The sequence below is a fragment of the Vollenhovia emeryi genome, unplaced genomic scaffold (assembly GCF_000949405.1).
Source record: "Vollenhovia emeryi isolate VEMERY1.0 unplaced genomic scaffold, V.emery_V1.0 DF939263.1, whole genome shotgun sequence".
Taxonomy (NCBI): domain Eukaryota; kingdom Metazoa; phylum Arthropoda; class Insecta; order Hymenoptera; family Formicidae; genus Vollenhovia; species Vollenhovia emeryi.
The window spans coordinates 11576-29774 of NW_011967103.1; the positions used below are offsets into that span (position 1 = coordinate 11576).

Sequence of the window (18199 nt, forward strand, 5' to 3'; positions counted from 1 at the left end):
TCGTTCAATTCCAGCAACAACGCGGGAGAAATAACCAAGCGTTATACAATTTCAACGTGTTATTAATTATACAAATATTATATAGAAACATCAGTTATATACACGCCATCTTTCTTAGGTGACCTATCGTGGAGTCGCGTTCCAGTGATATCGCAGTTAAGGGGTTAAGTATAATTCCACGCTCAAAATATCTCGCCTGCGTTCCTTGCTCCGTTATTTCACGAAGAGATAAATCTTCGTGAAGTGGCGGAAGATAACTGTTGTCCGAGCGATATGTTGTAACGCACCAGGCGTTATCGTGACGTTGCAGTTATTAATCAACGTCAGCATTAATTCGCTGATCTGTCGCTTCAGCGTTCTAATGACTGTAATTGGTAGTTACCAAGGCATATTCACCACGCTGCTGATGTTCCCTCCGACACGATTAATTAGGCCTAGATCACCAACTGTCTCTGCGGATCTCCGCGCGATTAAACGTCCGTTGAAGCAAGCGAATCGAAGTAAACGAGGAACCAACGAGTTCGGTGGAAACAGAGCCGGAGACAGTAATTGCAGTGAGGGACACCATTTTTTTTTGTTCTTCGATAATCAACAAAGTTAAAGTCGATTAATAAACGATAACGGGCTATATATCTTAAGCTTTGCAATGCAAACGAATCATAAGACTTATTCGTATGTACATATATCAACGTAGCGTATAATTCAAGACACATGATAATTAACTTTACACAGTTCCAACACACATAGTTGCGTTTTCGGCGCGTTTCACGAAACGACTGTTACATTTGCTGCGAACAAATATTTCAGCAATATCGTTACAAGATTTTTCCTCCCCCTCCCCCATATTTTTAAGGAAACGCGGACGAGTTCTTTGAGTTCTTGCGCGACCGTGAAATAATTATTAAACTCCACTCCGCTTCCCCAATTTCCGTAACAATAATCAACAGGATATGCTTGGCATTACGGCGTTAATCGCAGACGAGGAGGTTTGCGAGGACATTCTGCGACGTGTAAAATATTTTTTTTCCTTTCGGAACATCGCGTACTAATCTTAGAGAGTATCGAAAACACGCTTCCCGTTGTGTAATTTCGTGATACCATCGCGTATATTCGTTTATTATCTCAACTAGCAAGATATTTCTTCCTCACATTCACTCTTTCCACGTTGCGGCAATTGTTCCGTCAAGTTCGGAAAGATTTCATGGAACATAAACCCGCGCGTTAACGACTGCACGCCTACATCACGCGCGCTTTTTTTTCTCGATAAACGGAAAAAGCATTCGCAATAGTTAATCGAGGATATTAAGCTTGCTGTTGGTCTTCCTTAATTGCGCCCGCCAAGGTATAATCTGGCCGTCGTCGGAGTCGTCCTTGGCAGGATCTTCCCGCTTCTCATCGGCCTCGGGTTTTTCTTCCTTCTTGATGACGCACGGCACCGCCGCCGGCGAGGGGTCCCTCTTCGGGTTTGCCGGCGTTACCTCGAATTTCGACGTCGATGTGGTCGTCGACGCGGATATCGGCGTCTGATTCAGTCTGTAATCAAACCGATGATCCGACGCTTGAATAACGCGCGTGAAAAGTTTTTACACTCGTACTTTGTTTATCGTCGATGAAATAAAATCATTAATAACTGACATAATAGAGGAAATAGAGTAGCGCAAAGTGCCAAGATTTCGAGTAGATATACAATACAATAAAATATAAAAATTAATTTCCTCCCCGAGTCGAAATTTTGGCCCTGTGTTGAACCTTTAATTCGATTATACAGGGTGTCCTGAAATTCGCGAATCAAAATACCATAGCAAGAATGTCGTCGAAAAAAAAATTAAAAAGTTATTTTTTCGACGACATTCTTGCTATGGTATTTTGATTCGCGAATTTCAGGACACCCAGTATAGTAGGACCTAAGGCAGTAAATGAGGTCGAACTGCAATTACAAAATTTACTGCTACTTTAAAACTGATAGTGTTGGAAATTTCTACTTTCGCCAATTTAGCATCAAAGTAGGTCCTTTTAAGTAGGAGCTAAAGTAAATTTTTAGAATTAAAGATTCAAGGGAGGAGTAAAAAATATATAATGCCATCAAAGTAGGTTATTGCTGATCCATGTAGACGTATAGATCAGCTAAGTAGGTGTTTTTCCTTATCTTTTCCTTTTTTTATTTAAGGAAATTTATTAAGGAAATTATCCTTAAAAGTGTCAAAATAGTAACACAATTTCGACTCGGGTTTTCTCTGTTCTATTTGAAAACTTGCGGAAATTCGAGACGTTCCGCATAACAATTTATTCCGTATTTAGAAACGATAAGAGTGTCAGTCGCCGGATTCGATAAGCGAATCCTTCGACGCGCGTATATATTATGCATACTATTATTTATATCGCGCGATTTTGCATACGACGCAAAACGAAGGAACTCGAGACCAGTTGTGACGAAAGTAATTGTAATACTCGCAACGATCGTAGTACTTTGCCTCTCTCCCACTCTCGGCCGCGCTGAAAACGGAGTTTAAATCTTGCAGTGTAATAAATCTATAATAGTAGTATAATAAATCTCGTAATAGCGCGAGATGAATCTCTTTTGAAAGGAGTCACGGCGATAGTACGATTTTGCGTGAGGAGCAATTCCCCGCTCGTTGCAAAACTCGTCTTAATTAACTCGGGCTTTCTCCAATCACCGAGAAGTATTCAATTGCACTTCTGATTGATCGATACAGATCCATTAATCTCCGTACCTCTTTTCATCGTTGTCCTTCTTAGCGAGAAGCTGCCGCTTCCATGGCGGAATCGCCTTCTGCCGCCTCTCCTCGTTTTCTCGAGCTATTTGTTCCTCGAGCTCCTTCTTCGCCCGTTCGGCGGCTTTTCGGGCCAGCATCTGTCGCTTCCAGATCGGTATCACGTTTCCCGAGCTGTCCTTTTCGGGGATCTGCGGAAAAAAGATTCATACCTTCACAGCTCAACTGCATACAAGAGGAGGAAAAATTTTAATGGCATGTTAAAGGGATTAAATAGTTTTGCAATTTTTTGTATACAAGTGTACGTATTAATTTCTCAAGAAAGATGGCAAATAAAGCGCGCTCTTACCTGATCAACGAAATTCGTAACGCTAAACGCTTTGCTGATTTCCGACATGAGGTTCTGCTCTTGAGTCTTCTCGACCTGCGCCCTCTCCACCTTCAGCTTCTTGATGCCAGGTATATCCTTTGTGCGCTTCAACTCGGCGATTAGGTCCGTCTTTTGCACGAAGAACGGCTCCGAGACTGTCGAGATCGATACAGTCCTGTTTGAATTTGTCCGCGATTCTATTTTTAAACTCTATTCGCGGTGATTGTATAAATTTCAGCACACGCGAGAAACACTGTGAAATGGCCTCGGAATAAACAATATACAATCGCTAAGTGCCCATCTACAATAGAGATTAAAACCCTAAGTCTTAAGAAATTGACTAATCGCAGTCGTGTATTCTACTCGTATTTGACCGTTTTGACAATTTAGCGCTTTTGCGCGAATTCGAGCGTAAGGTCGCAGAGTTCAAGCCTCCTGTCCGAGGTGTCTAGGCTGTGACTACGTTGCATAAATCCCAGTCTACAATAGCTGATTTAAGCCCTAAGCCTTAAGAAATTGACAGTCGCGTATTCTACTCATACTTGACCGCGATCAGCTATTGTAGACTTATGCAACGTAGTTGCAGCCTGGACTCCTCGGATAGGTGGCTCCAACTCTGGATCCTTACGCTCGAGTTCGCGCAAACGCGTTAAATTATACGTGCATGTGTGTCGCGGACTTACCGTTAGTCATGGACACGCTGCGAGGAGGCGGAGCGGAGAATGTCTTGGTGGCGTTCATCTTCGTGCTGGTCCGTCGCAGCTGGATACTCGTGAGGTCCTGGATGCTGATCGTGGCTAAGGGCTGTTGCGGGGAGCTCTTGGAGCTCTCGGTTTCATTGCCGGCGCCGGCGGCACCCGGGGCCTGACTTCCCCCCCGCGCTCGCTGCTGCAAGGGTGACAGGGGCGGCGGCGGAGGGCCCGTGGGAGACCCCTTGGTCTCCTCGCTGCTCCTTCGCGCCCCCTCCTCCTCTTCATCCGCCTCCTCTTCTTCGCCCTGCTCCGTATTCCGGCTCTGGATGTCCAAGTTGTCCACTGACCTGCGAGCGCGATTTTTGCATTGTCACGCGAGCAGAAAATTTGATAATGGCGCTGCACGAAGATGAATTCGTTTGTTTGCATATAATTCGTTTTACCTATCAGAAAATCATTGCGCCCGTTTTGTTCGTACGCGTATTTTCATAAGTGTACTGGGAAATGTTTTATGCTTCATATGTTGTATCTTAATTGTTTCGCAGAGAAGTGTTTTCTCACCTAGAGTAGCAAGTATTTCCTTGTCGTGTGGAAAACGTGTCAATCGTGTTAAATTGATTTCTTACATTTCTGCGCATACAATCAGAAAGTCAAATACGCACATGAGTTTACATTTCTTTGCATGGCTGAAAGTCTTCAACCGGCGACACACGTGTTATCAGTCGTGAAGCGAATTTGAGCGATCATTACAAAATGATTGTCGATATTAATTCACGTGCGCGAGGATTGAATCGATAAATCGCAGACGTTAACGACAAATCACGGCGTCCACGAGAGTGTTAGATGTTCGCCGAACTACTTTTCGTCATTTAAATTGCACGTAACACGCTGCATAGAATGATGCGCGCGTACAGTTTAAGTAATCGTACAAACACTATAAGCGAGACACTTCGAGTAGATTTAAAATCATCACTTTCTAGGCGATGATCTAAGTAGACGACCGGCACACAAAGTAATCCTTATCTCTCGTTATTCGCTGGTTCTCCAGGTATCCTCTGTGTGCACCGTGCGTCTTGAGTATTCAATTTGGAATTGACTCGATGGAAACGAGCAACGGAAAGAACGTTCGCCACTTGTCAGGATCAACTGAGACAATCGCACGCGGAGGATTACGAAACAGTTAGAAGTGGGCACCGTTGTATGTAATAGGAAGGATCACTGACCTCGCCTTCGACAGGCTGTTCTTAGACGACACCTTGCAGATACTCTTGAGGTACTCCGACGGCTTGAGCAGGGTGTTGGAGTCCGCGTTGGCGAACTTGGGCGGTATAAACGGCAGCACCATGTGCCTGTTCACCAGGTGGGACGCCTGGCTCGCTTTAATTTCGTCCGCGTCCGCCGGCGCACTGGCGGTAGCCGGCACTTCCGGCTGTTGCGGATGCTCGCCGGAGGATGATGCGTCGGACTTGTTGGTCGCTGTTCCGAGACCGACCCAGCAGCGTTAGAGAAAGAGAGAGACGGGGATAGACGGGGAGATAGAGAAGGGTGGAGTAACGTAAAAGAGGCAAGCAGAGAGGAGAGGGCTGCTCGTTATATCCTCCAGCACTGGATGACGGTCGTTACCGAGGGGCAAGTGAAATCTAGGTAAGTATATTATATGCCCGGTGAGCGCCATGGTCTAGTAAGTGAGGCCACCTCCGCTGAGCATGATCCGCTAACAGTTTAATTAAAGGCCGTGGTATACGCGCGCAGCCCAAATCGAGATCGCGACGGGGGGGCCCCTCCCTCCCTCCCCCGCCCCTTTCCCGCGCCCTCGTCCGATCGCGAGCCGAGCCGGCCTAATTAAACTCGCGGCGCTGATTAACATCTGCGAATTCATTTTGCCCGATTTTAACTGTAATTGCTGATCGCCGTGGTCGATTCAGCTAATTGCCTTCATGCCGTATCGAAGAGTCGGGAGGCACGCGCCCCGAAAATGTAAGCGTAATTCGCACGAGCGTAACACGGCCGAGGCAATTACCGCGGCGATAAAGGTATAACAGGGAATTGTACATAACGGAGTTATCGCATTTCCGATATATTGCTCCGGCGGCCCGCTGGTGGCCTCGACGAGTCCAGAGCCGATCTTTCCGGTAGAAATGAGCCAATTACCGCGGGGGCAATTAAATTACGGAAGCATGAAACGTCGGGACAACCCGGGTCGAAATTTTGGTACTATTTTGACACTTTTAATCATAATTTACACCTACTTAGCTGACCTACACGCCTACATAGACCAGCAATAGCCTACTTTGATGACATAATATTTTTTTATACTTCCCTTGACTCTTTAATTCTAAAAATTTGCTTTGGCTCCAACTTAAAACCTACTTTAATGCTAAATTGGCAAAAGTAGAAATTTCCGACACTATCAGTTTTAAAGTAGCAGAAAGTTTTGTAGTTGCAGTTCAACCTCTTTTACTGTCTTAGGGTCCTACTATGTAATAGAATTAAAGGTTCGACATAGAGCCAAAATTTCGACTCGGGAAATCTGGCGAGACATTCCGTAACTGGGCACCGTTAGGACAGATCGACTCGTTAAGTAAAATTTGTCGAGGAAGTAATTGAAAGAGCACAACGGTCTTCGCGTTGACCGGTAGTCGTAAAGCACCGACCGGCCATAAAGTCGTTCACGCGCGACGCGATCTCTTTTCGCGATTGTTGTGAATAATGTTGAGATCACGGCCATTAGTGTATCAAGAGGACGTCCTCTCGACGTGAGGCGACGTAAAAGAGGCAGAATAATTTCAATGACTGCGTTTTGCACAACACGTGGGAAGCAGCGGATTTTTCTTCGATCCGGGATCCCTTCGAGGCTGAAATGGCGAACAAGGTGAAACGCCCGATTCGGATTGAACGCGTTTTTCCGCGACGAACGCGCGCGGGAAATGTCAGGTGAACGTGCGTGCACCAAAGTCGAGCTGCAACTTTCACGCTCGAGGCAATCGCGCGAGGGAACGAAAGGACGTCGAAGAGGAAATGGGCGTGAAGCGTAATTTCTCACCAGAGGACTCGGCCCTTCCGTCCTGGCTGTTTCCGCGCGCATCTTTCTTGTCGGCGCCCTGGTCTGCACTCGGCTTCGCGTTCACCAGGACGACCACCACGTCGTCGTCCGGCGGCGGCGGCGGTGGCGGCGGCGGTGGTTTCAATGGACTAGAGATCAAAAATCTTGTTTTCGATGCGATATACGTGAAAGTGATACCGCAAAAATGTTATTGTTAAATAATCTTGATTGATCGACGGCATTGATTAAGAATTCGACTTGAGTGCAAATGTGATAAATTATATTTCATCGGACGAATGTTTTCACTGGTGTGTCAGTTGAGGACAATAATCTTTCCGGCAAGAATAATTACAGAAAATTGAAGAACGTACGTTTTATCATCCCGTTTAAAGATAAGTGAAAGTAATCCTATTGTAGTCGATTGCAGCGTTTGAATCGTAGCGTTAAAAAATAAATAATAGTAATACAAATCCCGCCTGTTAAATTATTAAGGGATTAGGTAACGTTTGTCAATTTTATGACGAGTGAAAGTAACAATCGTGGAGAACCATTGTAGACACGTGCACCTAATTGCAAACAATGATAATAGACGAGCGAGAATACACAGTAAAAAATTATGTGTTTAAATGTTAAAATTTTCTTGTGTTACCAAGATTTGATTGTTATTTCAATGTGAAATTAACATAAAACAGATGTGTCATTATTTTGGGGCCAGTCGAGCTGGCTAAGACGCCCGTCACGGATTGAGGGAGGTCCCAGGTCCGAATGGGGTAATGTTTTGTCGCAATAAGAATTTTAATTGCCAGACACGATCAATAAAAATCACTGACGTTATTAATAAATTAATTAATTAATATTGATAATTTGTCAAAAAGTCACACGCGCGATGAATATTATTTCAATATAAATTTTAGAGTGGACTTTTTGGGACATGTAAAAAATGTTAACATTAACATTTCATTTTTTACTGTGTATGTGGAAAGTTGAACAGTTACGGGTGTTAAAGTTGGCGGAGGCGCAGATAGACATCTTGTTTCGAAAGCGATCCCTTCCTTCGAGAATTTAGAGTGTCCTTATTTAAGTTTAATGCGTCTAGAGTTAACACTAATCGATTCAATAGCCCGTACGATTCGGATCGCCGTTGATTGTTCGTTTCGCTGATAAATCAATGGCCAGCGAGAACATTGCCTTTGCAACACGTCTCGTTCGCGCGATATTTCAAAGGAAAACGGACAAAGTCAATGGCGAAAAGGAAAGAAGCGAATCGAATCGCGGAGCAGCGAGCGGCTCCGCCGTTCGATCGACTTTCGATCGAGCTTTCTTCCTTCTTTTATTCACGCGGCTTTAGCTCATGTCTCGATCCGGTATCGATTCGGCCTACTTACCTAGGTCCGCCGTTGCCATTTGTACGGATCTCCTTTTCACTTTCCACCTGCGCGCCGGACGACTCCTTCCTCTCTGCGAACCGAAACAGAATCGCATACCGGTCAATCGCGGGCTGTTCTCGCCATCGCATTTATTCTTCGCGGGATAGCCACAATGCCCTTGTCACCCGTCGCGAAAAATTGTCAGCGCCGATTTGTATCGTAACTTGATGACGCATAAAGACAGATAGTTTTCATTCTCACCGGACACACAATCGCAATCAGGGAACGTAGTGGTAATAAACGCAAACGAACGCACACCAGGCAGAAAATCGTTCTTTGTTTTCTACCGCTGTAATTGTCTTTATGAATAACGTATTCCGATTTTCACTCTTCCTCTCTTGTCGAAACGATTTCTTTTCTTCTTACACGATGACTTATTTCATACCGATTATCCAATAGATCGCACATAAAAGAGCGAAAGATATTTCGCTGTTTATTCAAAGCCAAAGTTACAATTTGTGCGTGCGCGATATATCGTGCGTACGATTCTTTGTGAGCGGACACTGTGGTCACCCTGGGCTGCGTTCAGAAACATCACCCGAATGCCCCAGCGTATCATTTTATCCAGAGTTGGGAAAGCTACTTTATAAAAGAATCTAGTTACAGTTACAGTGTTTTTTTGGCTAAAATGTAACTAGTTACGGTTACAAGTTACCAATTCTGAAAAGTAACGCGTTACAGTTACAGTTACTCCAAAAATAGCGAATCGTTACTTTGCAGTCACTTTCTTGCAATGAAAATAAAAATATCAAATCTGCGTTTGAATTGTAAAGCGCCGATAAAGGCGTTTATGCGCAAATGCAGGGCCTAATACAATCTGTGGAGGTGTAAAAAATACATAAAGTAACTCTTAATGCAACTATTAAATTAGTTACTAGTTATCGGAAAAACGTAACCGAGTTGAGTTACAGTTACAGATGGAGAGAAAGTAACGAAGTTAATTTAGGGTTACCAAAAAAAAGAAGTGACTGTAACTTCGTTACAAGCAACGAGTTACTTCCCAACCCTGATTTTATCCTTGTTTATTTAACATACGGCGAGCAACAAGGATAAAATGATACACAGGGACACTCGGGTGATGTTTCTGTACGCAGCTCCGCAGTTATTTCCGGCAGTTTTCGACGTACCGTGCGGTGCTTCCGCGTTTGCTCTGCTTCCCGGCTTGCTGATCCGCTCGCTGCTGCTGTGCCGCGATAAGGACGGAGTGGACGTCGTCGAGGAGAGACCGTGGACCTCGCTGCTCATGTTCGACGACTCGCTGGCGCTGCTGGATCGGCTGTATCGCCTGTCGGTTTTTCGAGAACGACTGAAACGTCAGAGAGACGGTCTATACGCGGATCCACGAATCGCGGAATCGTCGGGAATTAAGTTTAATCTACCCGCGATTAAGTACCTGACGCGCTTATCTGCGAGATAAATAACAGGCGAGAAAAATAGCGATACGATGCTATTCTCCGAACGCGTCCACGAACGAGCCATCTCTTGGCGATTGTAATGACAATTTCGATCGTAACTGAGTTACGCCGTACCACTTGTTGATTGCTCACCTTCGTGGCCGCTTTCATAGTGTCTGATATTTTGTTGTGCTGCGCTCATCAAAAATCACTTTTTACGAGCTTGACGTGTGATTCGTGGTATCGCGAGAACGACTTCATTACTCGTTAACGGAATACATTCGTTTCGCCAGGTACATCTTTATATATAATATCTTTTACAGGACAAAATGTCTAATAGCAAACACTGCACGGAGAGAATTTTCTAATTTACCCTGAAAATCGTGGGACAATACGGCATTTTGAACAATTTTATATGAGTTTTCTGAAATTTTACCATACCAGCAAAATGTATGGTAAAATTTTTTTAAACTCAAAATTCTTCAAAATGCCGCGCTGTCCCACGATTACAGGATAAATTTTAAGAGAAAATTCTCTCCGCGTACACAATCTGTATTGTTTCTCAAGTTCCTTTCGTATTACGACTCTCCGTTATATTATTTTTATATTCTACATGTTGCAACGCATATTGTCTTTAAAACGATTGATTCAGTTGAAAGCAAACAGTCGCAACGATGTTTCCTTTTTAAGAACCAGAGAAAATTGTTTCTTTTTTTATAATAGAGAGAATTAAATGCATCAATTCTCTCCGGTGTCAAGTTTAGATGAATTCTTTTGATTTTAGGAGATTAGATCAGAGGGTTTACTCGCCCGGGCGATGGGTCTGCTTAAATCGTGTTACCTGCTGTCGGAGGTATTGTCCGCCGGCTTTTTACGCGATGACGAGCTCACGCTGCTCGTTTCCTCCTGTCTCACGCAGATCTGCTCGTAAGCATGATCCGATGACTCCCTCGCGATCTCGGAGCGCGCCGCATGTCCGTTGCCGGTATGCGGTCGGCCGACGAATCCACCGTTGTTGATGTGCACATCCACTTTCACTGAAAGCCAAAGCCCCGCTCGGAATATTACGCATCGCACACGAGAAAACTGCCTTCCACGAGAAAACATCGTGCACGAGAAGTTTTCCACAAATTACCTCGGCTAAAATTCGCTCAAACTTGCGATTCGCTAGAGTTGCCGATCGCCTTAAAATCTGCGATCTCTATAACGATTTTCTATAAAATTTACATTCTTATGATACAAAAAATTTTACAAAATTCCCACTGGACTCTCGCGCTGTACCGGCGACTTTTACGCGTCCCGCGCTGCAACTCGCTCGATCCGTCGATCGTAGTTTTTATTGCTCTTATTAAGAGCGACCGCACAGCAACGGCTTAACGGTATCCGCGGTAAATCGCGCGCGAGTCTTTAACCCGGTTTCGCGGAGCGCGCGTGTTGTTCGCGACGTGTGTGGCTTTTTCCTCTCCTCTGACAATTACCCAAGTATCTCTCTCTCTTTCCTCGAGATCAATCTTACAGTATTCTACCGTGCACTAGTCAGGTGTCGTTCGTGAAACTAACGATCAAACTTACGCTTGCAAAGTAAAACGGGAATGAGAAGGACAATTACGATTAAAATTCTCTCGGCTCTTGTCCGACAAGACGTCGACTTACGCACGACACAACCACAAGGTAATGAAACTTTTTTTTAATTACAAAGATTGGATTTCTTTATATAATATTTAATTTTGAATTATATATGTGAGATATTTATGACTCGCTCATTTAGGAAAAATTATATGTTTCCGTTTATATTTTGTACTGTATTTATTTAAATTAAATTCCTGGGAGAACTAAGTGATCGAATCACTTGAAACTCAAACAACCGATGCATTGTTCTGCCAATAACATTTTGCAAAAGTTGCATGCGAGTCTTACTGTTTTGTCACAAGTCACCAACCTCCTTAGAGATTCGATGGGAATCAATATATGAAGCAAGAGCAATGAAGACAAATAGTTCTATTTGCTCGATCTTTGAGGCTTAAGAAATATTGTTAAGAGGAGCGAAAGAGAGACGGAAAGATGATACCGAACGTCGGATGCGAATCGAGGTCGCCCTGGAGCCACAGTGGAATCGAGACCCGGCGGAGTAGACAGGGTGTTCCGGAGTTATCGCTTTGATTTACCTCAGTCGCGAATAATTCGATCGAATAAAATCGATCTATTCTTAAATTCGAGTTGTCCGGTGTTTTTCCGACTTCCTTCCACTCTTGTATTTAACGTCTACTTTAAATAGCCAAGTTTTGAGTTAAGGTAGTTGTTTTGCGACAGTAATGCTTAAAAGTTTCTTCCAGAAACAGGAACCAGCGCTCAATTATTACAATGATGTATCTTGATGCAATATTGTTCTAAAGAATACACTTATTATAAAATAGATTCGAAAGATTATAGTTTGAGGTGCTTTTGTCACATCTCTTACACTACACTCATGTCTGCTACACAATTCTTCCCATTTTTCAGCTTTAACTGTATATATTGTTGAAATGGAACGGTCAATAATTTTGACTTTTTTCCCCAGTTATTCGTTGTACTTTACTTTATAATATATTTCTTTCTCATACGAATCTTGCTCACTGTTAGGCTCAAAAATAATAAGATGTGCCATTATTTGCGTTTGCAAACGCAATGTCGTGGAACATAGCATTTTTTTCAGAACTTTGAGACGGTCAATTTTAATTTAATCAGTCTTATTTTGCACTTATTAATGTAAAGAATAAACTGTAAAGATTTGAAACAATTCTCACATAAATGCTTTTGCGAAATAACTACCTTAAGCTCTTTTTAAGAACGATCGCCATTTGTTTCACCCACGAATTAGTATTGTAATTTCGATGAGACTTGTCGTAAATTCGAGTAATCCCGAGTCGAAATTTTGGCCCTACGTTGAACCTTTAATTAATATTATATAGTAGGACCTAAGACAGTAAAAGAGGTCGAACTGCAAGTACAAAATTTACTTTTACTTTAAAACTGATAGTGACGGAAATTTCGACTTTTGCCAATTTAGTATTAAAGTAGATCCTTTTAAGTAGGAGATAAAGTAAATTTGTAGAATTAAAGCTTCAAGGGAGGAGTAAAAACTATAATGTCATCAAACTAGGTTATTGCTGGTCTATGTAGGTGTACAGGTCAGCTAAGTAGATGTAAATTGTCCTTGAAAGTGTCAAAATAGTACCAAAATGTCGACTCGGGATCGCTTGAAACCTCTTCACTTTCGACGATCGGCGACGAAATATTTTCTGGACACCGTGTGTAGCGCACGTTATAATGTTAACGATCAAGTATCTGGGACGTGCTACTTACCAGTCAGAGTCTCGTCTTTCCTCTCCGGCATATGGCGCTGCTCCGCCGCGACGCCGTTCCGCGGCTTCTCGGCATCGCCGAACAGCCGCGTGATCCTGGTGTAGACGAGATCGTGCGGGCTGTGCAGGTAGAAGGACTCGGCCGTGTCCTTGGGTCTGGGCGGGTCGCCGATGTACGCGCTCATGGGATTTATGTAGATACCGTCCCGCGGCCGAGAGCCCGGCGGATGCAAAAAGAACGGCTCTTGGAACATGCCGCAGCCGCGTAACGAGCACTGCAACGTGTTTAGTGACGTACGTTCGACATTTAAAAATGCGCGAGGAGAGAGAGAGAGAAAAAAAGGAGAACTGCATCCACGTCTTTTTCAAACTTTCTCTCTAAAAGTCAATCAGTGGATTATCACTGAATAATTCAGTGCTACACTTATAACTGTGATTCAGTAAATATTCACTGTTTTCATTTAGAGAGTTAGCAACGAGTGCTTCTTGCCAATTAAGATTTTCTTGATGTTACGATATCGAGTATTCATGTATGTACATTGTATAAACAATGTTCTCAAGAATAAGCGAAATAGTCGAAACGGAAAATCTCTCAGAACTTATTTTTACGAACCCAAAGCAAATCCCGCCCTATAATACGAATGTATAAACTTATCCGTATTTATAACACTCTATGGGGTTTTCGTCTCTTACGAGAAAGTCTTATACCGCGCGTCCCTCTAGTGAGGACGTTCCGAACTTCACTTTTGTTTACCATGTGATTAGTAAGGTGGATGATAGAAATGTAGTTAAATTTACTATTATTCCGATTGTATTTACTATATAAAAATGATTAACTAATTTACTATTCATTACCTGGATATTTTAGCAGAATAATAGTTGAAAGCTTATATTTTATAGTAAATTTTTTAAATAGTTGGCATCACTGTGTCTATATGGTTGCTATTACTAATATTACAGTAATAATTACTATAAAAATTACATTCCTGACTATAATTATTTTACTATGCAATTACAGTTTCAAATACCGCATACTTTTCTAACAGTGTAGTATTTTGAAGAAAGAAAAAGTAAAGATCGTTTCGCTTTTTTCGAAAAGTTGTTCGAAGGTCCAGTTACCTTGTATAAATGTCTCCTCGACGTAACGTTAAATCGCCAACTGCGGTGCAAACATTTGGGTGCACTAAGCGCGCCCTTACCTTGTCGATGGAGCTCGCGACGCAGCTGCACGTGGTGGTGTCGCTCATGTGGCCTGAGTAGTCCGACCCGGCACGATCCCTGGCCATCTTCGGGGTGACATTAGGAGGAGGAGGCTTGCCGGTCTCCTGCTGCAAGCCGGGACAAATGGAGTACGATTAGAAATTCGCCGGTGATCGGCGTTTATCCGCAAGCCCATTAGATCGAAATGGTCCTGATCCCAACCGTGGAACCTGTCACGGAAGCGATCGCCTCTTCCTTATTGAGCAATGAAAGCGCCTGAACTTCCTCTCTCTCTCTCTCTCTCTCTCTCTCTCTCTCTCTCTCTCTCTCTTCTCTTTCCCTTCTCTCCCGTTCGCTCTATCTCTCTAACTCGTTTTCTCGATTGTACCGCAATCGATTGCATTTATCAAACGTTATTCCCGCGGACTTGCGATAATCCCCGTTGCTTAATAGCGATTACCCGCAGTTGCGCAAAAATCTGTGCTTGACCTCGTTCACCGGAAAAGTTCGCTTTATGGGAGGAGGAGGAGAGAGACGCCGATGATTCGGCGAACGTTGCGAGAATGCTACTATTGTTGCAAGAGGATGCGATTATTTAGATATGTAACCTTGCGTATGTAAGCGGTTCGTAATACGACGGAGGAAAGTGGAAGCACGCAGGTTGCGATTAACGCTTCTGTATAATTTTTGCGAAGGTCTCGGGGGAGGGAGTTCTCTTCGTTTTCTTTAATGAACGAGTGCGAATAGATAACAAAGTTTGGGAATAGGATCTAAGACAATAAAAGAAGTCGAACTGCAAGTACAAAATTGACTCTTACTTTAAAACTGATAGAAATTTCTACTTTTGCCATTTTTCGATTAAAGTAGGTCTTTTTAAGTAGGGGTTAAAGTAAATTTGTAGAATTAAAGATTCAAGGGAGGAGTAAAAAAATCTAATGTCATCAAAGTAGGTTATTGCTGATCCATGTAGATGTATAGATCAGCTAAGCAGGTGTAAATTATCCTTAAAAGTGTCAAAGTAGTACCAAAATTTCGACTCGGGATGTGAAAAAATATAAAATATCGCCTATCTCGTCTATGCTTCATTCATGGAAACAATTAAATCTCGTATTAGAAAGCTTATGAAGAAACTGATGTTACCTCACATAATATAAACAAATTAATTAAACAAGAGAGAGAAAGAGAGGTTGTGAAAGGAAAGCGTAATTAATCGGTGAGTCAGCTCAATCGCGATAGAATATCGGTAAAATATATGTTCGGCGGCTAAATCTGTTTCAACGCGGTTAAAAAAATAAGTCGATTTACATAAAGCGGTGACGGACGTCTGTCGCTTTCACGTCTGACGGATGTCGACGTCTTATCTCTCCATCGAAGGAGGAAAAGAAAATTGAGTCTACATATGGCCCGAAACACGGTTCGCCGCAAGTTTCTGCAAAATCCCAGGCCCCGCCAGTTTCATTTAGCACGTCGCCAGTCGAGAAACCGGATTATTTTACGTTTTGTTAGACCGGTAACCCGCTGACACGCTGATTAGGCTGTACCGTAAGCTACCGGGCTCGTAACTCCCTTTCCGCGTAATTCCATATACGCGTGGAAATTGCGCGCCGCTTCCCAGTCGCTCTCGTTTCATCGAGGTGAAATCGCGTGTCGATACAGCGCGAGATTCCACACTCGAGTGTCCGATTAAACTCGACGAAATGCAGAAGGCAGCTCTTTTCTAGAATATATTTTGGAATATCTTTTCCTGCGAAGCAAATCAAACTGATTTTATCGGTCAGTCGAAAAATGTAGAGGCAGCATCGCTTGGATATAGCATTGTTTATTACACTCTGACAAAAAATTTTTTTAACTAAGTAAATATATAGATTTACGTAAAATTACTTTTTTTGCTGAAATAAATATTTATTCTATCTAAATAAAGACATCAAATTTTAAGTAAACCTACGTATTATATTAAGTAAATTAATTTAAATCATGACATTTTCTACATTCAAATAAAGATTTCACGAGATACAGAATATTATTTATTAAATGCAATCATTGTTTTTGTCAAATAAGAAATTCAACTTTCTTCGCTGTGAAACTTATATCTTAGTAAATATTTTATAGAATTAAAGTAAAATTTTTTTAAATTTAAAATGATCTATTCTTTGATATTTAATAAGTACTTAAATTAAAGCAATGCATGTTTCAATTTATTTATTATTTTATAAATTGAAGTTAATAAGCTATTAGGAGCCACCTAATGAATAATTTTCTTGAGTAAAGTAATGTCTTTTTGGATTAAGATATTTTTTTATCAGTGTACAAATTTTTATTTAGCTATTTAGCATCGGTGTTTGATCAATTGTCATGAATTAATTAACGTTATCATTGCAATTGAAGATGTTATTTATAATATAATTTGCCGCAAGTTAATAAAGTTCGTTACACCGAGATACATTTGTCTCGAAAGATACGAAGCAAATGAAAGAGATGGATGAGTGACCAAGAGATTAGTTCTTGCTCTACTGAGCGTCTTAGCGTTGCGGAAACACACTTGTACGTCGCACCGACGTTGTTATGCAAATTCGCATGCGATGTGCTTGGCCTGTGGCGTAATTGGGTCGCGTGATGAAAGAAGGAAGCAAAAGAAGAGCGAACGATCGCGTAAGACGGGGGGAGGTCTGGTCTCCGCGGAGCGATAAAAGTGACGAATCCCGTGTCGTCTGGCCACGCGAGAAAGTGGTTTAGATAATTTACACGATTTAAATGATGGCCACACGCGTATTCTAATTTCCGTGCCGGTCAAGAGGAGAAATTCGCGCCGCGAGATCTCTCGCGGTGCGCCGTCCTCATCGTCTAAGATCGATCAACTTCTCACGATCACTTTACCAATCTCCAGCTATAAATTCTTCTCGAAGACAGAATGCTTTTTGTTTTAATCTAGGCTTTTTTGAACGATTTGAGTAGCTTCTTGCCGCCAGTGATAATCAACCAAGGAAAATTTGTTAAAAAATCGACCAAACTGGCAAAATCGGTGTTTATTTTAGTCACTTTATCGGGTTCTGATAAATGGGGTCGAAACGTCGTGACCAAAATAAACACCAATTTTGCCAGTTTGGTCGATTTTTTTTGAAATTCCTCTTGGTAGACTTTTTTGACTCGCGACAAATATATTTCTCATCTCGTCCTCATCAAAACTGACGGGATAAAACGCAACTGTGATTTTACAGTCTGTCGCATTCCTATTGGCTTCTCGAGCAGAATATTGCGTGAGCCTGGGTGGCATCTCAGGTCTTTACGAAGGTATGAAAATGTATCATGACAGAAAGGAAATGACAGACAGCCCCGACAGCACGATGTCGCTGATCAGCGATGGGCAGCACCCCGGAAAAAATGTCCGTCCCACGCGAATCCTTTCCCTGTGACGTGCATCCCGTTGCGATACGCGCCAACGACACGCTTTCCGCTCAACCGGGTGAAGGCCGAAAAGCGAAAAAGGAAAAATGTTCATACGGCGCGTCAAACGGATTTTTACTTAACAGAGTGCAAACGAACTAGGATAACAGTACGTTTCGATCTTGCGAGCGGAGCTCTTTAGTCTTTAACGAAGTGCCGGGTAATTATGGTAATGAACTCTTCGCATTTGCGTGCGATTACAGGAGGATATCCTCCTCTTCGCGTCGATCAAATCACTGCCAACGTACTGTTTTAATAATCGGTTCATTGCCCACCGGTAATTGCCGGTAACATTTGACGCGTCTTGCTTCCGACTAGGCAGCTTCCCTTCCCGCTATCTCGCACATTTTTACCGTAATTTTTACCGAAGTAAGCGAATTCGTGTGGGCAAACATTAGAAAGCCACGGATTTATAGCCGTTACATCTTCATTGTCGGATCGGTGATTTTAGACACGCATCAAGTCAAATGTATCGGTCTCGAGAAAGTCGACAAAAACTTCCTTCTTCTAATTTCACTTGAAAATAGATTTAATATAGATGTTAGCTTTTACGATTCTT

General features: G+C 42.6%; 1 protein-coding gene across 1 annotated transcript in view; it reads right to left on the bottom strand.

Annotated features, from left to right (window-relative positions):
• Positions 1-44: 44 nt before the first annotated feature.
• LOC105559580 (espin) overlaps positions 45-18199 on the bottom strand; it is a 21932-nt gene continuing 3777 nt past the window's right edge. Inside the window, exons 2-12 of the mRNA XM_012007987.1 lie at positions 14199-14327; positions 13001-13274; positions 10500-10695; positions 9392-9570; positions 8223-8295; positions 6838-6986; positions 5018-5270; positions 3786-4141; positions 3082-3257; positions 2733-2923; positions 45-1533 (exon numbers count right to left, since the gene is read on the bottom strand). Of these exons, the coding sequence (XP_011863377.1) occupies positions 1290-1533; positions 2733-2923; positions 3082-3257; positions 3786-4141; positions 5018-5270; positions 6838-6986; positions 8223-8295; positions 9392-9570; positions 10500-10695; positions 13001-13274; positions 14199-14327 (2220 nt within the window). The 3' untranslated portion in view covers positions 45-1289. The remainder of the gene's footprint in view (positions 1534-2732; positions 2924-3081; positions 3258-3785; positions 4142-5017; positions 5271-6837; positions 6987-8222; positions 8296-9391; positions 9571-10499; positions 10696-13000; positions 13275-14198; positions 14328-18199) is intronic.